This window comes from Ahaetulla prasina, chromosome 4 (genome assembly GCF_028640845.1).
Source record: "Ahaetulla prasina isolate Xishuangbanna chromosome 4, ASM2864084v1, whole genome shotgun sequence".
Classification (NCBI taxonomy): domain Eukaryota; kingdom Metazoa; phylum Chordata; class Lepidosauria; order Squamata; family Colubridae; genus Ahaetulla; species Ahaetulla prasina.
This window is the reverse complement of record NC_080542.1, coordinates 49,423,782-49,448,294: the sequence shown is the minus strand read 5'-3', so window position 1 is coordinate 49,448,294 and position 24,513 is coordinate 49,423,782. Positions and strand designations below refer to the sequence as shown.

Below are 24,513 nucleotides of genomic sequence, written 5' to 3'. Positions count from 1 at the left end.
CGCCCTTGCCTTACCTCACCTAGAAACTGTGATCAATACCGACCTGGGGTCCTGAGGCACGTAAGGAGGCCCATCTCCTATCAGCAACGCTCCAAAAATGTGTCTTTGAGCATGTGCAAAACATGGCTGCTGTTCCAATTAAGTTTTGTACGGACTAATGGTGAGCGAACGGGGGGAAAAAAGCCACAGAAGCGAACAGGCATCCTCCTGAAACAATGAGCAATGAACCACCTTTTTTGCTCATGTAAAATAATATAGTAGGCCATGATGTTTCCCGACTCTGGAATTCTTCACAAGCAATTGTATCCAAAACACTAGTCTGATGTAGTTTTGTGTTTTCCATTCTGGGCCTTCCTGCATGGTTATGGGGTGAAACAGCAATTGGTTTTTTTCAGGTGCTCCTAGGGAGGGCAGGAGCTTGATTAAGGCCTGATTGGTTCCTCACCAAGCCTGCCTTGGATTATTTCCCATAGTCTTGTCCAGAAAAAGAACAAGGAGTTGGATTCAAGCTGCAGTCAACACATATTTGCAGGAGGAGGAGATGCCAAACCGGCAACCTTAAAAGAGGGATCTCCTTCGATCTAATATCTGTAGACTGCCCTATCTCTTATCAGCCCTATGGAAGATGATAAAGAAGGTAGTAGGATACCAAAAAGTCTGCAGAGATTCTCAGTCATCCAGGGCATGGTTGTCCCAAAGGTGCTTTTACAGAAGGCAAATGGAGTTTCTTGCTTTTTCCTTTGTAGGACAGCAGTTACAAAGAACACTGGATTGTTTGGCAGTCAGGATTCAGGCTAGGTGCAGGATTGAAATAATAAGGATTGCTCTCACTGATGATTTGTGATGGGATTGTGTCATCCCAGTGAGAGAGACCAGAGCAAGAAATCAACTCTGTAGAAAGGCTAAAACTACTTTTGCTGATTATGGCTGTGACCAAAGTAACTTGCAAATATGATTATGTTGCACGTCTCCTTCTTTTATTTTTCTGTGAATTAAGAAGGCGTCTTGAGTTACTATTGAAGGGTAAATTTATAATTGTACTTACAACTGCTGTAAAGAAGATGCCACTTCTTTGTCCCTTTTTTCTATTTTTCTTTTTCTTCCTTCCTTGAACTTTTAGCTCTGTTTTTGATTTTTCTTTTTTTCTTCCTCATTCCACATTAATTTGTAGTAGTTTTTACTTTTGTTTTTAAAACTTTAAATACAATAACATTAAAATTATTTGTAATGTATATATTACATATAAATTATATATGTATAATTTATAAACTACACAATTGTGGGACAGGGAGTTTACAATAAGGAAATGAATACAACTTTTTTTAATGAAATTCTGAAAAGGCAAAGATACTATTAGGATGGAGAGTAGGAAATTAATTGAATTGAAATATGCTTTGCACTAATCTGGATTCTTGTTTTTAAAACAGAAATTACATGAAGAGATGATTGGGAACAAGACCACCTGGGCTAGAGAGAATAATTTAACCTTCCTGAGTAAAAATAACTCTAGAAAGATTATTGTTGGCACTATGGAAAAAAGGGGTTAAACTGCATCATCTTGATCTTTGTCCTGCCAATCATCTTCCTGCAGCTTTTTGCCACTGTATTCTCATTAAGAGTTTAGACTTGATGAGACACTTTTAATATAGTGGGTTGGACTCAGTTTAATCATGTAGTACAGTGGTAGCAAACCTACGGCACACGTGCCAGAGGTGGCATTCAGAGCCCTCTCTGTGGGCACGTGCACCATTACCCCAGCTCTGTTTTGGATCTTTGGCATGCATGCCTCCTGCTAGTCAGCTGGTCTTCGGGTCTCTGCCCCACATGCACAGGCCATGGGTGTGCATGCACCTGTGCCTTGCAATTTGGGCAGGGCGCGGGCACATGTGCAGGGTGCGGGCACATGCATGGGGTGCACGTGTGCATATGCATGTGCCTTGCAGTTTGGGGGCACGCACCCGCTTTGGGGACTTGGTGCCTAAAAGGCTCGCCATCATTGATATAGTAATTAGGGAAAACCTATTGAATTATTCTTATTGATTTCAGTGACTTTTTATAGATCACAGTTTTTCAAACATAGAACTTTAGATGTGTAGACTTCAACTCCCAGAATTCCCAGGCCAGCATGCTGGGGAATTGAACTCCATAGATCCTTAAAGTTGACAGGCTTAAAAAACACTCATCCAGATGTTATCATTTTTAATTCAGACCAGTGGTGGGTTGCTCCCAGTTCGGTCCAGTTCTTGTGAACTGGTAGTAACGGTGACGGGAGGCTCCGTCCATCTGCCCGGATATCATCATGAATGATCTGCACATGCGCAGAAGCTTCCCCTCCCCTTGAGAACCGGTAGCGGAGGTAAGTAGAACCCACCCCGATCCAGACTTGTAGCTTGCCGAATGGGCAACATATCCTTGAGATGCTGCGTGATTCCCTAAAAGCTCTTGAGTGCTTTCAGGATGCCTTTGGGGTGAGGAAAGTTTATTTATTTATTTATTTTATTTATTTATTTGTCACAACAGTATATATAAGCATAAGCATCAAATAACTATACGAATTGGATACAATCAAAGGGGGCATTAGGTCACTTGTAAATAATCTTTGGTTAAAGCTTTGGGGATTTTGGGAAGAGATTACAGAGTCAGGTAGTGCATTCCAGCATTAACAACTCTGTTACTGAAGTCATATTTTCTGCAATCAAGATTGGAACGGTTCACATTAAGCTTAAATCTATTGTGTGCTCATATATTGTTGCGATTGAAGCTGAAGCAGTCTTCAACAGGAAGGACATTGTAACAGATTATTCTATGAGTTAAACTCAGGTCATGTTGAAAGCGGCGGAGTTCTAAATTTTTTAAACCCAGGATTTCAAGTCTGGTGGCATAAGGTATTTTGTTGTAATCAGACGAGTGGAGAACTCTTCTTGTAAAATATTTCTTGACACGCTCAATTGTATTAATGTCCAAAATGAGGTATGGGTTCCAGACAGGCAAGCTGTATTCAAGAATTGGTCTAGCAAAAGTTTTATATGCTCTGGTTAGTAGTGTAGTGTTTCTGGAGAAGAAGCTATGCAAGATTAAGTTTACAACTCTTAAAGCCTTTTTTGTGATGTAATTGCAGTGGGCTTTGGCACTTAGATCATTTGATATGAAAACTCCAAGGTCTTTAATGGGGTGGGGGTCATCAACAAGGTAGTGTTTATCGAGCTTGTATTTAGTGTTCTGATTCTTTTTTCCAATGTGTAAGACAGAGCATTTGCTGGTTGAGATTTGGAGTTGCCAAGTTTTGACCATTCCAACACAAAATCAAGGTCTTTTTGAAGGTAGTGGTCTTCAGCAGTGATACAGTTAGAGAATAGATTTTGCCAGTCAAGAGATGAGAGGTCAGTGTTTATAAGATCATAGTTGGCTTTTTTGAATTTGTAGTTTGGAATACCATTATTATGGAGATTATTGTAAGGGCGTATATTGAGATAAAAGTCGATCATGCTGTGGTCACTGTTGGAAAAGGGTTCTTTTATTTCTAGTCCATAAATTGAGTTTGCATTGTTGCAGAAGATGAGGTCAAGGCAGTTGTTGAGTCTTGTATTATTAGTTACTAGTTGATCAAGACCTAGATTTGTAACAGCATTATACAGGGTAGTATGGATGGGTTCAGTTGTACATTCGTTTGTTATCCAGTTAATAAGAGGAAGGTTGAGGTCACCCAGGAAGATGAGAGGATAAGGGCAAGAAGTAGCCCATGTTAGTAGTGTTGTTAATATGTTCGCATGTGCGATGTTGTAGACAGGGGCTCTGTAGCATAGCAAGAAGTGAAGTGTGATGTTAAGGGATAGTTCACATACAGTAGTTTCAGGAAGAGCTAGTTTATGTGCAACTTGAATATTTTTTAGATTCAGTGACTTTTTGTAAAAGATAGCCACTCCACCTCCTCTGCGGGTTTCGCGATTGGACCAGAAAACATGATACTCTCTGTCTGAAATAATGGAGTCAGGGAGAGATGAGTTCAGCCATGTTTTGCATACAAATATAATGTCGAATGTACCAGTATTTAACAAGAGGAGAAATTCAGGCATTTTGTTTACAATGCTTCTTGCATTTATCAGTTTGCATTTAAGATCTGCAGTGGTTGGTGTAGAGGAAATAAGGGGCGTGTGTATCTAGTTTTGGATACGCACGCCCCTTATTATAGTTATTATTATAGTTCCTGAACACAGAGAGGGGAGGGACACTTCCAATCTTGAATTGAATTATGCATTGTGCACAATCAGTATCCCAGCAGGCATGTTTTTAAATAATAATCCTTTCTGAATGAACAGATTGTTTTCTCTTGCCTATTGAGGCTGGATGTGTTTCTATACCACCATAACCAGCAATAGAGTTACTTTTGTTCCTGCAGCATCCCAAAATCTGTTTCCCTTGTAAGTATATATCAGGAATATGGGCAAAGAGTACTTATAGAGGAAATGAAAAGGGAAAGGTTATCAGTGGTCTATATTACTGCTCTTTTTCAGGCATTTCTCCCAAATCTGCTTTTCTTTTAAAAACTGCTAATTGCTGAAACCGTGTCCTGTATTTCTGTGCAGTCAGTTGAAGGCTCTTAAGTAAGAAACTGCTGTATCAAAGCTTTCGTTAGAGAGTAAAAACCCTTCCCTGTTCAGACCAAATCCAAACTATCCGTCTTCTGAACAACTTTGCACTTCTGAAGAACAAGTTCAGCTCCAGTTGGCTTTAAACAGCAACAATATACATTCTCCCTAACACCCCCCCCCCCCCGCTTCCCATTTCAAGCTGCTGGCGCCTTGAATATTAACAAACTTCGGCAGTCACGTGGCTTGCCTCTTACATCCTCTGAATAACAAGAAACGGTTTTGTTTTTTTCAAAAATCCCCCAGAAAAGAAAGGAGGGGAGGGAGACAGAGAGAGATCACTGCTAATTTGCATATAGTTTTCCCTTCAAAAGGAATGTTCCAGTTCAATTAACTAATTGGGACAATGATGAAAATAAGCTGTAGTCACAAATTAATAGCTGCGCAGAGAACTACATGGTACTGACAGAGGCAACAAATCACAACTTTTGAAGAAGTCTCTATATGACTTGCAGGTTTTTTTTTCAAAACATTATGGCTTTTGTTCTACACTACCAAAACACACCTTTAAAAAATGTAAATCATAGATTTTGTTGATTGAACAGCAAGATATTTTATAAATCAGAAGAACATGTTTCATGCCTTGTGTAACCAGTTGTTGAGTTCAGCAGCCCCCAGGGAAACAAGACACCTGAGGGAAAAGATTCAGCAGACTTCTCTTGTCTACATCTTCATCTTTGGAACAGACCCAAAATGACTTTAATCTCTGTTGGACTAGATATTGCTGGGGTGATGTTTGTAATCCCAGAAGTCAACCCTAAGCATCAACACCACCCGACTTCCCCATGGACCACAAAAAATCAAAGAAGCCAATATTGTTAATGTAAAAAGTCTTAATATTTACTCTTTTTATAAAATATTGGGACGGAATTGTACCTGGGAACTGACTGGTTGTGAATTAGGAATGGTTAATAATTTCTCAGCCCACACATTTTTTACAAGAGTGTTCATACCTTAATTATTAAGGAATATTGCAGTCTGGAACAGAGTTATATAATAAAGGGAAATGTTATAAAAAAGAACAAAATACACTATACAAAAATATCATTATTTAAAAGAAAATTAGAATTTTCTTAGCTGCAAGAATGTTGATAGAATATGGACAATTTTCATATGCATTTAATACATTAAGCAATTTTTTACTATTCACTCTCCCTTTAATAAGCAAAATGTTTTCATTTAAGGTTGTGAAGGATTCTTTAAAGCAGGGGTGTCAAACTGGCAGCCCATGGGCCGGATGCGTCACATGCAGGCCACGCCGCCCCAGCTCCGCGAAGGGGGGAAACGTTGCAAAACGTCACGGCAACATGATGCGGCGGGTTTTGACACCTGTGATTTAAAGTATTGAGTTTTTATAACATTATCTTCCATTACTGTTTTTCATTATTATAAGTCAGTTTTTGAATCTGCAATTGGTAACCCCACTTGGGTAGGGTTGTAAGAAAGCTTTTCCAAAAAGCTGATTTTGGAAATCGAGGAACTGATGAAAATATGACTTGCCCATCTAGGAAGTGAGTAAAAATTATATTCTTTACAAACTGCCTGTTGAGAATAGGAACAGGAAAGGAAGGGATCCATTCAATAATGAGATTAGATATGGAAGGAATAAAATACTCTATTGCCCCTCTCCAGCTGACTGAACTCCAGGATCATGAGTTAGCTGCTCTTCATCCTCAGTGGGTGGTCGCTTTCTCTTGAAAAAGCCTGTCTATTGAAGAAAAGATAGTGGGGAAAATAGCATGAGTAAGAAACAAGTCTCTTTAGGCAAGAAGTAGTTTCTCATAGGCGGATGCTTCTGAGATGGCTAAAGTATACCACACAAAGCTATACATTTATTCAGCATATTAACTGAAGATCCCAGAAATGAAGCTAGGTTACCTTTCAACTACTATCTCAGCAATCTCATAACTGCCAATTATTTATTCATTTTAAGGAAAATCATCTGTTTGATCCTTTCTTCAGACCCATCAAGGCAGTTTCTATTCCAAAGCTAGGTTGGAATTGGCAGCCAGAGGGGATAGTCCCAGGACAGTTTGTTACCATCCTTAATTTTACGTAGACATTGCTTTTTATTTTCTGTTGTTTACAGATAAGCTTATGCAACCAGCAGAGATAAGAAATTTCATCAGCTATGTTCTCCAGATTAAATGATGTATCCCTGGCTATCTTGCCTCCAAAAAACAGACCCTGGCTTGCTCTCTCCAGGACAGTTGCAAACATGAACAGGAACACCCTTTTGCGTTTTTGCATCCTGTGCTTTATAGTCGGGTTTCCCTGCCCAGGGTTTCATGTACCTTCCAAAGAACAATAATGGAGACTGCAAGGAGGAAAAGTCCCACCAACACAGCTGTTAAGATCCACCATGTAGGGATGTCTCTCTCAGCATCAGGATTCACCCATTCCACCAGCGTTTTAGCCTGTGAGCAGCAGGAAAGAGATGGGAGAAAGAAAACCAGATGAATTAACAGGTTGATATTTTCGTGCAAAGTGGCAGAGATTTTGTAGCCAAGAAAAAATAATAAAAGAGTAACTGTCATTCCCAAACTCATACTTGCAAGACTGCTAAAAGATTGAACTGCAGTTATTTTTTGGAGGGGAAGATTTTGCTAAATTATTAATTAGTCACTCTGCCAATTATATCTTGGTTAGAAAAATGAAATATCATTTTGCCTCTACAAATAATCCACTTGCTTATTGCTGGCCTCCTTTGTAAGGCCAGGAAGTCTCCAACAAGATGACTGAAACTTCAGAATAAAGGTGTTTCTGGTATAGCAAATCCTATCAAATCCTCAAATTTTAGAAAACATACTTGCCCAATTTAGGTTAAGTGGGAAACAATGGCTAATCAGAGCCTTTCGGGGTTTGAGATCATTAACAGAAGGGCAAAGGGCTGCATATGTAGATAAAGGACCATTGATAATCTCAGTTTATTAACCAAAATACAGTCATCCATGTGAGCACAATGTATTTAATTCTCCAGGTGTCAGAAACTTTCCAGAACTATCCAGGAATGAATAAGGTAGTGCTCTAGATTTCTAAAATGGAAATAAAATGTTTCAGGGAAATATTCTATTAACTTTCAGTCCACCTCTAGCACTTTCAGCATTCAAATTACAATATACAGATTATTGGAGGGGGAAGGGGAGAAAGAAAAGTCTCATACCAGGCAGGTCAATATTTAGCCCTGAATTTATTAAATTAATAAATGCTGTAATTCAAAAAAATACTTTTGTTTGATTTTCACAAAGTCTGCTGAACAAATGTTTATGTTGATGGAAAACTTCACATCTGCTAATAGCGCTGATAATCCCAAAACATTGCAGTCTGGACTTACCAGGGCAGCCCCATTCGGTAGAACTTCTGGCTGAATGTTGTAAGGCATCCCTGTGGCAATGAACTGGGCCCGGGATTGGATAAGGAGCTGCTTTGGAAACTGCTGTGTAAGAAGGAAGTAGCATGGATATGTGTGTGGGTGTTTCATTAATACATGGAGTGAGAGAAGGCAGAAAGTGGTTAAACATTTGCTGCTTCCTGGAATATCTACTGGCTTGTCATCTGCTCTAAGATCTAACACACCAATTGCAGTAGCCCAATGTGATGTAAAACAACAACAATCCATATACAATACAATCCATCTAACAACAACAAACAGTATATGATAGGTTAGGCTGCAAGACTCAAGATCAGTTACGGAATACTGATTGACTGGGGGGTTCTGCCTAATTTATTTCCAGTCCTACTTCAGTATTTTAATCACAGCAATATATTGCACTTAGAACTCTCTTATGTTCATCCACCAAGTACATCCTGTGCTACGATCGTTATTCTTTCAGCTCCACAGTCTTCATTGTTCAAAGGGCTTCTGTTTATTCATGCAACGATGCCACTCTTTCTCATTTACTACCTCTTATGCTTGGGTCCGCCTGCCTCTTTTTTTAAATAATAATACACACACACACACACACACACACACACATAATAATAATAATAATAATAATAATATACAAAATCCAGCATTATTATCTCGTTTGCTGTGTATACTGTCATAATTATTATTATTATTATTATTATTATTAACATCATTATTGTTATTAACAACAACAACAACATCATCATCATCATCATCATCATCATCATTATTATTATTATTATTATTATTATTATTATTATTATTATTATTATTATTATTTTCAAATGCCTCCTCAGGGGCCTCTTTTTCTTAAAGCCCTGGGCACAGCTCTCTAGTTCCCATGGCCTCCTAACAGGATACATATAGAACCCAAACCATCCCATTGTTTCTCCATTTACCTAGCTGCCTCTTCTTTTTCTGTTGATCCTGCACTGAATGTTCCATTGTCAGTTCTATGAGACAAGTACCTGTCCCCTTGGATGCCACGATGCTTCAGCATTCTGACAACACATTGGCTTAACAGTGTGTATAATTTCAATGCAGCATACCTGCTGTCCCTTGGTAAACTAGTGGGAAACCTCATCTTTCTTAGCAAGGCTTTGATTTAGCAGAACAGATCTTTCAAGGAGAAAGGAAAAAAAATGGACTATACCTATTAAAATATAATTTCTTACCTCCTGGAAACTTGGCAGCCACAGGACTGAATGAATAGTCACCATAGCTCCATGGCCCCTCTCCAATGTTCCCACTTGGCAGTGAATGACAGCACACAGTTGGCTGCTACAATTCTGAAGACAGAAAGGATTAAATGTTTTAAAATCAACTAAAGTTTTTTGAAAGTATGATCAAATGTAGGATATATATCTGATCAAGAATGCAGTTTACACTCTTTAAGTGTACCATTCAAGCTATGCTACAGAATATGACAAAATTCTGGCTGGCAGATGTTTATCATCATGCCCAACTCCTATGATTTTAAAAAAATCTAGACATTCTTGTGTTATAAATTTCCCTTTCATTCCTGCTGCTTTTTCCATATATATATACACACACATATATATATATATATTTCACAAAAAGGGTCCTTGCAATGGTGATCCTTTTCGTCCACAATAATCAAAAGTATAAACTGGAAAACTTATTTATATAAGTGAAGTGGGACTATAGCAACTTCTAACTAGGGCAGAATGGAACTCTAACTTGTAATAGGAAGAAGAGGTTGCAAAAAAAAAATCTTATCTTAGTTTGCTGCACTGGCAGTATGACGGAGGGAGGGAGGGAGGGAGGAATCATGAAAAGACATCAAGCCACTGAAGTTGAATTGAACTGAGCCAAGGCAAGTAACAGCCCTTCCAGACATGAACAGCTGACAAGTAAATGCCAGCTGTGGGACAGTTGATACTTTCTACTACTGTGGATCAAAAATCATTGCAATAGACTTTGTATGTGTGTGTGTGTATGAAAAGTGCAGTAACACAACAATCACAATAATGCCACTGGTGCTGCAGTTGGTTCTTGCAACCTGGCATCACAGTGATGGAAAATAAAAAAGGCAAGGGCATCTGCAAGATAAGTTAAAATGACCAGGGAGTGACCATGTAATTGAAGTACTGGTACCTTCTCTTTCTAACATGCATCATACAATTTTATCCTACTTTTTGCACTAGGTCATGAATGAACAGAAATCAAAGATCCCTTCACACACTCCCTACCTATAGTACTCCCTACAGTAGTGTGGAAAAATGTAAAAGAAAGAAAGCAATGCATTAAAAAGTTACAAGACCCTTTCACAGGCAAGTGAGCACATGACTGCAAACTTGCAATTCAAATCTTCTCTGAACAGCATAACAGCTGGGGAAGAAAATTATGAATCAGGAAAATCATGACACGAAAAGATGATTCTAAATCAGGAAAACTGGGACATTGGAAGTTCCATGGAGGACAAGAGAGGAAAAAACGATTGCAGATGATGAATCCGCGCTATGTTTTTTTTCCCCATATAGAAACAGGACAGCATAGAGGAGAAGGTGTTACAGTAAGAAATAATTGCACTACTAAACTGAACAAACACTCCCTTTGGTAGCAGAAGTATGACTGAACAGCTACCATGCAGTAATATTTTGGATTTCAGTAGTAACAATTTCTTTCTTAGGGAGAATTATAGATAGAGGAAGTAGATGTCGATTAGAGATGGGATAGCTTTTGCATCACAGAACCTGGAAGTTTGTTTAAGTAGCCGAGGAGAGCTGGAAAGCCTCTCCATTTCCAAGTCTTTTTAAAAACAAGTTCCCACCTTAATAATTCAAATTGAAATGGTATGCAGTTATGCTTAATATTTATGAACTGTAATATATAGAATACTTATGTCATTTAGTTTCAGATCAACACTGCAAAATATGTAACTCAAGTTTACAGATTGGGTCAGTGACTATCTCATTTATGAAGAGCAAAGAAATGGGACTGGGGGGTGCAATGTTAATTGCTTCGGATTACCCTATGAAATTTAAACCAGGAAGAGCCCTGAGGCAGTATCTAAGCATCCCTCTCCCTGCAAAGACTCACCACTTCAATACGTTCCTTAAATGTTGAAAAGCTGACATTATGCCTCTCACGCCAACGCCATGAGGGGATAGTCAGATTGCTGGGGTCAATTGTGGGCTCTTGGACTTTTAGCTATGATGAAAAAGAAACAATTATGATTTACTTCTCTCTCCTTGCTTCCCTACTGCATGTCTGCTTTTATGTTAAACAAAATATTAAGGGCTTCCTCAATGGACAGGTAATAATATGTTTATTATTAAGGAGATAAATTCTTTGTGGCACAGTGCTCTTTCATGCTGAATTTGAAAATTTAAATTTGAAAATATTATAATAGAAAAATAGCTAGAAAAATCCTTACTAATGGTTTGTGCAATGTACTGTACATAAAACATGCTAAACCACAATTTATTGTATACCACAGTGATTGGGTTGACACAGCACACTCAATCAAAATCCAGCATGCCTCATTATGCTTCAGGTTCAGGGTAAAAGGTGATACCATAATGGATAATTTTGATACAAATATTAGTCAGCTGTTTCAGATAATCAGTTGTCCTATGTAAGGAAGCATAATACCTTATCTTTCCTGAGTAGCTTTAATACAATACATAAAATATATTTTAAAAATCTATCCAAAATTAGAACAAATCAAGTGAGGATATAGTATGATCATCACAGCCCTGAGTTCTTTTTCTTCATTCTCTGACTAAAATTCTGGAACTTTTGAAGCCAAAATTTGCAGACTGTCAAGGGAAAAGCCATTTGTAGATTCTGAATGTTGGTAATTTCTCTAGAACCTCTCAGTTTCTTCCAATCGGATTGTGGCATAGAAAATTCCTGATAGCAAGCAGATTATGCCATTGGTCAATCCCATTAAATTAAACATACTCTGACTAATTCACTCTACTCTTGATGGGCTTTTGATGACAGATGTCTTTTCGTTATCAACTTCTTGAATCCTTAACCTGAATGTGCCATGGATTAATTCATGAATGCAAATAAGATGTTCTAGCACAGGGGTAGTCAACCTTTTTATACCTACTGCCCACTTTTGTATCTCTGTTAGTAGTAAAATTTTCTAACCGTCCACCGGTTCCACAGTAATGCGCCGTGTATCGTCCTCTGCGCATGCCTCTCGCGCATCGTGGATTGGGTTTTGGGGGGGCACCGGCTACCAGCTCTGCTGGTCTGTTACAGCTGGATGGTTAGGGGGAGATGCGCAAGCTATTCTGGGACGAGGCTCTTTTGTTTGTGATCGCACTATAGCGCCATTTAGTTTCACTTACATAACGTGAACTAAACAAGCGCGGGCGATACAACTAGTATCAGAAATTTAAATTGTCACAGGGAATTTTATGAAAACCTAATGAAAATGTTTTTAAATAATGCTATGAAATTGTTTAAAAAGTAAGTTAAATTTAAAAAAAGGAAAGTGCTTCAGTATCAGACAAAACCCCTACCGCCCACCATGAAAGCTGGAATGCCCACTAGTGGGTGGTAGGGACCAGGTTGACTACCACTGTTCTAGCATTATGTAATAAGTCTTTCTGTTTTCTGTTGTTCCTCCAGATAGTCCTACCTTTAGAGGATTGGTCTCATTTGTAGATGAACAAATGATGTTACCTTCTGTGCTCACTCTTGTGATATAAAGCAAGAAGCCTTTCCAGAAGTGACTGGGGAAATACACAAGCAAATCAGCTCCAGATACTGTGCTAGGACCTGCATTCTGCAACTAGAGAATGGTGATGGGAGGTAGGCAGACATGGAGAAAGAGAAACAAAAAAGATCTGTAATAGGAAAAAATATCAATATTGGGCTAAAATGTCCATATTTCCAATTCATGTATCTTTCTTGATACCTGATAGATATGCTCGATTTTTGGTCCATAGTCATCAACTTCATTGCTCTTGTTCTTAAAATTCTCAAGAGTCCATGGGAGCACAGTTGCAGCTGGTATAGAGATTCTAGGAACAAAGAGCACAAAATACAAGAATTAAAACGTGTCCCTCTTATCGCCCCAACAGATTAAAAAAAATAATCTGCACTCACAAAAAATAGTATTCTAATGGAAGCGGTTGAACGAAATGGCTTATACTCACCCAAACAGCTCTACCTGTGCATCAACCTTGAGTGGCACCTGCAACCGTTCTATATTGCTGTTGGGATTCTGGCTATTCTTACTGCAGAATAAATTTGAGGTTATGATGAAGATGTCAGAAAGGTTCTCACCTTTGAAGCATCCCAAAAATTTCTTTACAGTATTGGAACTGTAGTTGATTCAAATCAACTTGAATAAGGGATGGAAAAGTGTTGTGACAGGAAAGCTATCTACAGAAAATGGTGGGTAGATGGGCAATTGGTAATATAGAAGCATTCAAGATGTAGACCACAAAACAATCAAGACATTGAAAAAAGGGCATTAAAAACACTTATATACATATCCCCCCACCACAGTTGATTACTGATAAATATATTACGATATTAGTTTTCCATCCCTTCAAAACAGGCTCCCCAAATTTTTAAACTACTAATTCTATTTGCAGATTATTAACCTATCATCTATCTATTATATTAACGACAAAATAATTAACAGGAAGAATAATAATAAAAAAAGCAAGATTAAAATTTTAAAGTCCTCTGTTAACAAACTGGTATTGTAATCAACTTGTAGAAAGTTTACCATGGTTTCTTATCTATCCTAAATCATCCCACAGTTAACACTAATTCATCCTGGATCAAATGGCCATGTATGTTTTTAATACCATCTCTTAACAATTGTTGTCTAGTTAAATAAACACTAGAGTGTCAATGACAATGACTGACTTTGTCATTCTCCAAAGTTGATTTATCTTCCCAAAGAGTCCAAATGAAATTGTTTTCCATTTAAGCATTACAAATTCAGTTTATAAATTATAAACTCCATCAGTTTTCTGCTGTTGTAAAGGAATGCAGGCTTGAACTTCCAGAAGACATATGCAATCCACACAATTAGTTAAAAGTCTGTAAAATCCATATTTCTTTCAATCTTCTTCACAGAATCTGCCACTTTTAAATAAAATTCTTTTTCTGAATCTGATTTGTCTAAAGTTACTTGCATCTAAATATCTTTCGTAACCATTATCATTTCATCAAACTTCTTAAAACTTTCAACTCGGGCTTGTCCATTATCAGACAGTCTTTTTCCATCTGCCAGACATATTTGCCTGTCTGTAATTTGATACATTGTTGCTCTGTGTAATTTAGGAACAATAGATAAAAGAACAAAGGAAATAGAAAATGTTGAAGTAATATTCTTCAGAGTGAAAAAGTAAATAGCAAATTTAGACTGATATACTGCTTCACAGTGCTTTATAGCTGTTTTACAACCCTCTCTAAGTGATTTACATAGTCATCATATTGGCCCCCAACAATCTGGCTCCTCATTTTACCGACCTGGGAAGGATGGAAGGCTGAGTCAACCTTGAACCTGATGAGATTTGAACTGCCAAAGAGCAGGCAGCCAGCAGCAGTAGCCTGCTGTACTACATTCTTACCATTATGCCACCATGGCTCGTAAACAAGCAGGGAAGATATTTTCTAGATATTTCAATCCAAAATTATTATTTAAAAAAAACAAACTCCAAACTTTTTGCAAATTAATAAAATGCAAAATACTTGAGGTGAGTGTCCAATATAGATGTAAATTAAATAACACTTTTGCTACCCAGGAACATGCTGTGATTTTCTCATGGAAAAGCAAACATTATTTAAAAGAACGGAACTCAATGGTAAAAGGGGAAAAAAAAAACAGATAAAGTCCAGCAGGGAATTAAAATAGATCAGCATTCAACCACCTAGTCAACTTTTAAAAATAAAAAACTAAGTGAAACAGAAGCTTCAAAAAGTGAAGTTAAAACCCAGGCATGCTTAAGAAAATGAACTGCTGAGAGGAAAGATGGATGACTGCTGACTTCCTGATTCCTCCAACAGTGGAACCACTACCACAGAGAACTGCAATCTTTAAGATTCCTCTTCCCGTGAGGATTCATGGCTGTCCAAAAGCCATCTTGGGCCATTCCTAAATGCTCCCATTCAAATCCAGGAAACAGTATTGCCAAAGAACCCACTTTGGCAGCAAAATCAGTATATTGTCAACATAAAAAAGAAAAGTACTTATCATTCAGCAGCTATCTTGAGGAAGGAGCATCAGTATTTAAATAGGGAGAATAATGTGTGTATATGGGTTCATGTATTTTCAATGCACTTTTTTTCAATGTCTTGTTTGTTTTGTGTATTATTTTGTTTTGGAGTTTTATATTTTAACTTTTTTAAAATAAAATTAAAAAAGATAAAAAGATATAGGGCAGTTTCTCTGCCTTTTGGTTGGAGAGTGCTGAAGGACACTGGTACAATAGCAGTTTCAGTCTGACACCACCAAATCTGCCTGGATTACAATTTTCATGGAAATGTGTTGGATGATAATGGCTTGGAATCCAGAAGTTGTAGTTCATTTGGGAAACTTCAGATTAAAAGGCAGAAATTGGTTTCAGAGATTAAGCCAATGAAACATGGCTGAGTGTTACCTCTTGAGTTGTAGCACGAAGACAATGCTACTATTGGCATCTTCTAACTGGCTGATACTTAGCTCCAAATCCAATTTGATCTGTAAATAATAAGGGGCAAGAAGAAAGGTGAGAATGACCACATTAAAATCAAGGTGTAGAGGAGAGTTTAAGACAAACAGGTTAAGAAAAAAACAATGATTTGCTTTGTGCTACGATTTCTCAATAACTTACCTATGTTCCAGTGGATGCTAGACTATGGATTTATTTGTGTTATAATATGAATCAGATAAGACGTGTTGTTATAATTCTGTCTTTTTATGTGTTAATCAAAATATATTAGTAACAATTCTGTTCTGTTTATATGAAAATAAATAAATAAAAGTGTCATGCATTGGTAAAAACTATTGGTTTTGTTTAAATCTATTCAGTTCTATTTGCCAAATTAAAGGAAATGTAGTATAATTTTGTCTATTACATGGAGAAAAACATTTTTCATTCCTTTCTAGATTTTTGCTACTTTTTCAGACTTCAGAGCAAACTTGAAAGCAAGTCTGTTTTAGAAATTAATCCCCTACCTCTGTATGGGATTTCATTGGGTTGCCCACTTCACAAGACACCAGTTGGGTTTCATTCTCCTTGCGGAAATTACAGATCAGTTTCTGTAGGCAAAAGGGATGGAGTGTGTTCAAGTATACTTAATCTTGGAAGACTGAATCAGCACTATGACAAAATGAATGGAAGGATTTTCATACTATTGCTACTCAACTGGAAAGGTTGTTTCTAGGACATCAGAACCCCTTTTGAAGCAAAACTAAATTTGTTATATATGTTAGATTTTCTCACCCATTTCAGCACAAAACAAATCAAAAACAAAGAAAGATTGTTAAATCTCAGAAAAGCTTATAACACATCTATGTGGGCTTTCCAGCTGCAAAAAAAAACCAACAACCTAGATGGCTTTGAATTGGGACACTTGCAACAATAGCAGTATAACTGAAAGACACTTGCAGAGTATAACAGTATCTAGAGCAGGGGTCAGCAACCTTACCTCAAAGAGCCACAAAGGTCCTAACTGGAAGTCCGGTTCCCCACCATAGAGTCTCCTCTTAGTGCAGTGTCCTTTTTCCTCTACTTGTCCTAACCAAAAGCCCTACCAATTGTGGAGCCGACCAAAAAACCTGCTATAGAGTCTCCTCCTGGGACACCATGCTTCCCCCACCCTTAACTAGAAGCTCCTCTCCAAATTGTGGCACGGAGCAGTGACAGGGAGGCGCAGCAGAGGGATGAAAGAGCCACATGTAGCTCCAGAGTCACGGGTTGCTGGCCCCTTGATCTAGAGACTGAGCACTGTTATATGGCACAGTTCTTTAGTATGCAGCAATTGATTTTAGACTCTCTCAACCAAATGTACTGCATATAATTTAACATATCCAAATTTATTTATTGTTATTTATTTATATTTTCTATTTCTTAACCATCCATCTCCTTCAGAGAAGGAGGTTGATCAAAAGGATGATCAATTTTGGTGAATCTGAGCTTTCAGCCAACTCAGGGTTGACCTGTGATCACAAGATGCAAGAAAATGTAAATATATTTAGGAAATAATGTTTCAAACACAGTTTTAAGAATGGAATAAACAAGAAAGTGAAAACATTATTCCATAAGAGACATAAAAGACTATAAGGTTGCATTTTTTTGGTCAACATTTAGCCACGGAGACAAAACCTTTTATCCATGGTCGGTAAGTTGGCCTTCAGATATTCCTGAACTGCAATTTATAGCAACTTTAGCCAAAATGCCGTGTAGTGACTGATGCTGGAAGCTAAAATTCAACAATTGTATTTGACCTCACCTGTGCACTGCTGTTAGCTTTTTGGAAGTAAGCCCCAAATGGCAGCTCCACTACTAACTCAGTTTCATAGGCTCCTTCGCCAGCATTTGTTGCTATAATCTGGATGAGAACCACATTCTCAGCTCCAATAAGTAGGAAAGCTTCATTCCTGAGACATAGCAACATTGAAAAGAAAGAGTGCTAAATAATGGCTGCATTATTCTTTTACATCAGGAATTAAAATATTGCAATTGGCGGGGCAAAATTGTTGAAGGTCAACTGGAAGATGGGGTGAAAGTTGAAACATTTTGCTGGATTAGAAAGGAATTATTTCACCTTCCCACTCATTGATATCTGACTGCCTTTCTTTATTCATTTAAGAAAATAACTGTCTGAAGGAAAAGGAAGATACAAAATTCAGCATCACTTTTTCCATAAGTCTACTTTGTACTAAAGATCTGACTGTCTCACCCAGATTGTTAAGAGTTACATGGATAGTGATGAACATATATAGATTTCTGCAGAAATATTTGGTAAATTGAGCTTCCAAGCCAACTCAATCATCAGAACATATTTTTCTTGCAATGTCTTAACAGTGTTAATTGAAACTATAAGTATCATATTCACTGACAAATTTCTGGTATTGCACAAAATTTGAGGGCACCTTAATGTATTAAGGTCATTTTACTTCTTTTGAAGTAATGTTATACGGTATGATTACAGATTGGGAAAACATTGGTTTTTAAACATACTCATAATGTACTTAGAATTTAGTATGTTCCAAACAAAGATGATTTTTTTTTTGCACTAGGAATAGCAAAAAGGAATTAGCAGAAGGAAAAATACTATATTTGTGGTATCATAATACTTATGAGATGGGAAAATGCTATAATCCTAGATATCATGAATTGGATTCCACTGATGTGTGATTTAGCAATTTTTGAGAAAATTATATATTCTGTCTACTGGAAATTGGACAGGTGAGTGTGAAAGCTTAGTGTCTCCTTTTAAAGATCTCAAACTTGGAATATATTTGTAATTACAACTACGGTTTCTTGTTTCTATGGTTTCTTTTGTTGTGATTTCATTTTCATTTCTTGGGATAACTGTTCATTTTATATTATATATACTTATTTAAAAATGGACTAATAAAATTATTTTAAGTATCATAATAAAAAATTAGTGATGGTGACCTTTGTCCTTCTCATAAACTAGGTCACTTCTGCAATTTGGTGACATGTTTTACTATTGGAGATTTATGGAAATACTACAAAAGATGGCCTGCCCAGAATTGCTTTCTGTGAAATTGGCAGCCATGTTTAATAAAATAAATAACAAAAGACACAGAAAAATTACAAACATTATCAGCATATTACTATGCTTTTTTTTCCTCACCCCCTCAGCAACTGTGGCCATCTCAGTCTAAACTATTGGTGCTTACGTGTGAGCAGAGAGTTTGAGATCTGGAATGCAGATGTTGTCTTCTCCACAATCTAGAATGATGCGGGTCTGTGGATAAGAGGAAACCTAAACAGTTATCACTGAACGAATAGCAAATACAGTTTGGAGGATAACATGGACTGCTACATACACAATCCATGCTATTCTGTGTGATTCCTAGCTAAGGAATACGTAAGAAAATCCCTTCAATCTAGAGATATGAAGATACCAGATATGAAGTAGAAAATTCAAAGCATGCAGAACTTCTCACTAAGTCCAGTTAACTATGGTACATAGTACATATCACTGCAATTGCCCATTTCTTAAATAAAATAATTTCATGATAAATAAGTAAATGAAGCCAGACAAAAACTAGATCTAATTTAGATTAATATCCTTTTCAACTGAATTAACATTATATTTATGTTTACAATTAATATAACTAGGTCCCTTCTATTCAATCATTTCCCCCATTCTTTCACATTAAAAAATATCATTTGATGGCAACTTTTGGAGGAGCTCTGGAAGTTGCATTTAAATCCACCTGGGCCCTCAGTCTGCAAACCTTTTATGTACAAAACCTATTTCTTTTCCATGTGACATACATAATCTCTAATTAAAAGCTGGTTTCCAAGAGACAAAAAGACTGCTCCAATCTCTCTATAAACAGGAACTAGAAAAATAATTCAATATATTAGTATATTAGTAATAACAGCAACAAAAGTCTCGTGGCACTTTAAGACTCAACAGTGTATTATTGTTTATGACCTACAATTTGTGATGTGTAAAATGTAGTTCTGAAAAGGAATATTCTATCTACTCAGACTTGTTCTTTGGAATACATGGGCTATGTTTACCAAAGCCACCTCTTTGGAAATACTTATTTTAGAGATAAACCCTATGCTCAATAAGCGTTCAGACAAGGAAACAAACAAGAAAGCCACATATCAAAATAATAACCACAATATCATGTTAAAAACCAAATGCATAAGCAGAATGTGGTAGTTCCCAGTGCACTTTGCTTTGAGCTGAAGAAGAAAGAAGTCTCACCTGTTCCTGGACCATCACTTGGCCAGACAAAATAGGTTGCAGAATTCCAGCTCTGAAGAAGGATGCCAAACTGAAGTTGAGACTCACAACAATGGCACTCAGTTTGTCTTTGAAATCAGCTTGATCCTGGGAAGGGGTGTATGTAAAAAGTAGTTTACAGATCCCATGGGTTAAGTTTTTCCCAGCTGGATGCCTTCCAGATGTGTGGGAATACAACTCTATCATCTCCACCTGGTAAATTTGGAGCTGTAATTTGACCAATCTGGAGGGCATCGAATTGGAAAATGTGTGCTCAAATTACATCTTTCTGGAAAATTTGTAACTCTAACAAAGAAGTAGGGAACTTTTGATTTTCTAGAAGCCACAAATTCTCATCTCTGTAAAGAGAAATTTCTAGACGCACAAAAGAGTTAAGTAGTCCCTTGTCAAACTAAAAGACACAAAAGTCCTGCCAAAACAAAAAGGCGGTAACTCTAGTATCCATAACACTGTTTCTCATCTCTATAATTCTACGAGCAAAGTCAGATCAGGAAACACTCTCCCAATCTCATATTTCCTCACATGTTCAACATCACAATGGAATGGTTAACCTCTGCATTATAAGTAGGCTTACATAATAGCCATAATGAAATTATTTTTAATTTATGCAGTGAAAAATATGTGGGAGCTTTGCCAAAAGCAAAGATACCAACCATATTTCTTAGAAGAAGAAAAAAGAATAGAAACTGTCCAGTTTTTATTGAACTATGACTCTTAAAATCTCTCGCCATTAGTCATGGTTGCTGGCTGTGGCTTCTGAGATTTGTAGATCATTCATATCTGGAAGTTGCTTTCCTCTTCTGAAGATGTTGGGAGATTGATACAACAATAGCATAAAGAATTTTATTCCAAGACAGGAAAGTACCACAAATGGGCCAAAACTTCTAAGATCAGACTTGTAAAACAACAAATTAAAAGTTCAAACATAAGAAAGTGGCCTTGGTACTTCCCAAATTACAGAAGGGAAAATGCACTCAGCCTTCTTTATTTCTCTGCAAATCTTGGGCTGCAACATTCAAAGCTGAACATAATTTCCAACTACTGCTCAAGCCTTCCCTACTATTCCAAACACACGCACACAGAAATAAAGACACACTTTTGATGCCTGAGATACCTACCCGTAAGTAAGCCGTGACATTCTTACAAGTCGAGGAAATTTTTTTGGACAATTTCAGTTGGAATAACTGGCTTGGTTGTTGGGTTTGCTGCAATAAAACCCGCCTCCCAAATTTCTGTTTCATATGGTCCAGCTGTAGCTCTGTGTTTAATTCTAGCAGTCACAAGGAAACAGGCAGAAAACAACATGAGTGTGATGAAAATTAACAGACAAATCACAATCTACAGTATACATATTGATAACTAGAATATAAAACACTTGTCTTTTGTTATACAAGACAAGGCTTTTGGCTTAAACATCTGCAGCGTTCTTATAGTCCCTACTTATTATGTTCATTATGGCTATGTGACAGCCCAGAAGATTAAGGAATGTGCAATGGAAAGACTATACACCCACATAGTGATTTAAGACCACCCTCTAACTTGAGTACCATCCAGAAGTGATATCTGACAGCAATACTGTGCTTTTTAGGATTAATGGGAATTGATCCAACATTCTATGGGGCATTAGATTAAGATCCTTCCCCTGTTTACTACTACCATTAATGCCAAAACAGAATCAGTAGTTTTCGCATCTAAATAAACAAATGTGGAAAGATGGATGGGTGGGAAATATGATTTAATAACTGACTTCTTAATTTCAGCTGCTTTCTCTTTAATTTCATTTCTGGCACAGCTGAATTAAGAAACAGAGATTCATCCTGGTTTTTTGTTTCTTTCTGAAGTGCTAAACATGGATAGGTTAATAAATAGCCATGTTTTCATGCACATGTTAAAAATTAAATTCCAAAATTGCTCTGGTCATAGAAAAACTGTGGGCATAGATTGCCCGTGGCACACATTTATTAACTGTCTCAAGAGAACTACCCTGTTTTCCCCAAATTAAGACATCCCCTGATAATAAGCCCAATCGGGCTTTTGAGTGCATGGCAATAAGGACAAGTGCTTATTTCAGGATTCAAAAAAATATAAGATAGGATCTTATTTTCAGGGAAACATGGTAATTCTTAACTTTCTACAAATATTACTTAAGGGACTACTGAATCTAGTTAATCCCATCTCATCAGAAAGACTGCGCAATAAGAAAAATTGTGTTGTCTGCAATACTATCTCTACAGATAGTATAACCAACTACAAGGTGTTGGTTACCACCTTTAAAGCGCTCCATGGCATAGGACCGGGTTATTTACGGGACCGCCTACTGCCACCGATAGCCTCCCATCGACCAGTGCACTCCCATAGGGAGGGTCACCTCAGGGTGCCGTTGGCCAGGCAATGTTGGCTGGCGACCCCCAGGGGGAGGGCCTTCTCTGTGGGGGCTCCAACCCTCTGGAACGAGCTACCACCAGGGATCCGCCAACTTCCTGATCTCCGGACCTTTCGACGCGAGCTGAAAACGTTTTTATTCCATCGTGCAGGACTGGCCTAACGGTTTTTAAATGGGGTTTTTTATTGGATTTTAGAGTTTTTAGCCAATTTGAATATTTGTTTTTAAATTTGTTCTTAATTTTTGTATCTTGTTTTTATCTTGGCTGTAAACCGCCCTAATCCTTTGGGAGAAGGGCGGTATAAAAATCAAATAAACCTAAACCTAAACTTACAGTAGTGTTTCTCAATCTTGGCAACTTTAAGATATGTGGGTTTCAACTCCTAGAAATCCCGAATCATCCTGGCTGGCTAGGGAGTTCTAGCACTTGACGTCCCCATCAGTGGTGGTTTGTTGCTGGTTTGCTCCTGATCAGGCTTCACCCACCCGCCCGGACATCTCTGTGCATGCACAGAAGTGTTACATGCAAGCAAACCAGTAACGACAGGATTTGAAACCCACTACATGCCTTAAAATTCCTAAGCTTTAGAAATACTGTTGTAGGGTATTGCTTCCAAGTTTCTGAAAAATCTTTCACCTTGGAGAACATTCAAACCTCAGGATTTGTATTGTCTGGATTTTTACCTCATCCCTCTTGTTATCTATGTACATCAGGGGTGTGAAACTCGCATTGTAATGGCATCATCACATGATGTATTGTGACTTTTCCCCCCTTCGCTAAACCAGGTATGGGGATAGTCAGTGCATGACACATCTGGCCCATGGGCAGCAAGCTTTCCATCTCTGATGTACATGATCATAATCACAATGGCCTCTGTTCCAGGGGTGAAATCTACTTATCTTTCTTACCAACTTGGAAGTCCACGAGCCATGCGTGCAGACCTTTTGCGCATGCGCAAAACCTTCTGCGCATGTACAGAAGGTAAAAAACACATTACTAATGATACCCGGGCGGCGGGTGTCACTGGTGGTTCGGCGATTGCTACCGGATTGCCGAACCACTGGCCAGAATCGCTACCAGATCACCAAACCACCGGCCACGATCTCTACCAGATCACGAGATCCGGTCAGAACCGGGAGCATTTCACCCCTGCTCTGTTCCTCCAAATTATTGATTCAACACTCACCAATTTCTGATGGAATGTTCTTTCCCGACATTCCTACACACATCTGGATGTTGAAGCTGCATTAATGAGGAAAAAGACAACGAGGTTCATTTCACAGATCGAACAGAACATACCCAACTGAAAAATAACTAACCATAGAACCTGCTTTTCTGAATACCACCTGTACATTTGCAAATCTTATTATACGTCTATAATAAATTATTTATTTCATGAACATGTTTGAGGGTGAAGTGTCTTGTGCATGTATAGAGTGGGGATTTGACCTGAATATGAATATCCTTCCTGCTATGCTTACCAGCTGGCCTGTGCTCCTGGACACGTTTTCATCTCTGAATCAAGCACATCAGGTATGGAAAGGTGGGCTTTGAGTGTAATCATTGGCTGAGCTCTAAGGAAGACAAACATAGCATTGTTATAGGTGCATATGCAGCTGGGATAAAAGGTGACTAAAGGATCTGTGGGAATGTCAGAAATCCTCTTATTTATTGTTGGTGGATGAGACAATGGACTTTTCCAAAATTTCTACTCATGGACATATCCTAATGAATGGGTAAAATTTCTCTACAATAAATTTTTCTGCTTTTAATTAGCTAATTCAACAACATCCATGCGCTGGGCCAGTCTTCTCCAATTTCATGCCCTTCTGTAGTGTTTTTCTACAGCTGATGGAAGCAACAGACCAATCCATTAGAAGACACTGCATTAAAGAAAAAAATTCTGGTGTCAAGAGCAGCATCACATCACTCAGACCTTCCTCTGAGTGGAGCTACTTTGGTTGCAGATTCTCTTTCCTTTTCCCCTGTGCCTGGGTGTATATCAACTTTTCCCAGCCAAAGGGTTTCTGTGTGAGTGGAGATAAGAACTGTAGAATTCCCTCCATATCCGAAAGCCATCAGTTTGGGGAATGCCAGCATATGCTTTTGTGAAGTTTGACACTAAGTT

General features: G+C 37.8%; 1 protein-coding gene and 1 long non-coding RNA gene across 5 annotated transcripts in view; one reads left to right on the top strand and one right to left on the bottom strand.

Annotated features, from left to right (window-relative positions):
* The first annotated feature begins 19 nt into the window (after window positions 1-19).
* LOC131198794 (uncharacterized) lies at window positions 20-13,238 on the top strand. The gene is made up of 3 exons (XR_009155156.1): window positions 20-160; window positions 12,667-12,849; window positions 13,122-13,238. It is a non-coding gene; the product is annotated as an uncharacterized LOC131198794 (long non-coding RNA).
* ITGA2B (integrin subunit alpha 2b) overlaps window positions 5,058-24,513 on the bottom strand; it is a 62,512-nt gene continuing 43,056 nt past the window's right edge. For 2 of the 4 annotated variants that reach the window (XM_058183848.1, XM_058183846.1), the window contains exons 15-30: window positions 23,867-23,959; window positions 23,572-23,627; window positions 21,120-21,271; window positions 19,963-20,088; window positions 18,914-18,981; window positions 17,494-17,641; window positions 16,217-16,300; window positions 15,660-15,739; window positions 13,197-13,277; window positions 12,956-13,061; window positions 12,677-12,829; window positions 11,119-11,229; window positions 9,231-9,344; window positions 7,981-8,082; window positions 6,941-7,063; window positions 5,059-6,354 (exon numbers count right to left, since the gene is read on the bottom strand). In XM_058183848.1, the coding sequence (XP_058039831.1) occupies window positions 6,262-6,354; window positions 6,941-7,063; window positions 7,981-8,082; window positions 9,231-9,344; window positions 11,119-11,229; window positions 12,677-12,829; window positions 12,956-13,061; window positions 13,197-13,277; window positions 15,660-15,739; window positions 16,217-16,300; window positions 17,494-17,641; window positions 18,914-18,981; window positions 19,963-20,088; window positions 21,120-21,271; window positions 23,572-23,627; window positions 23,867-23,959 (1,690 nt within the window). In that variant the 3' untranslated portion in view covers window positions 5,059-6,261. Of the gene's footprint in view, window positions 6,355-6,940; window positions 7,064-7,980; window positions 8,083-9,230; window positions 9,345-11,118; window positions 11,230-12,676; window positions 12,830-12,955; window positions 13,062-13,196; window positions 13,278-15,659; window positions 15,740-16,216; window positions 16,301-17,493; window positions 17,642-18,913; window positions 18,982-19,962; window positions 20,089-21,119; window positions 21,272-23,571; window positions 23,628-23,866; window positions 23,960-24,513 lie in introns of those variants that run through there. The other 2 variants (XM_058183847.1, XR_009155155.1) reach the window with 2 other exon arrangements.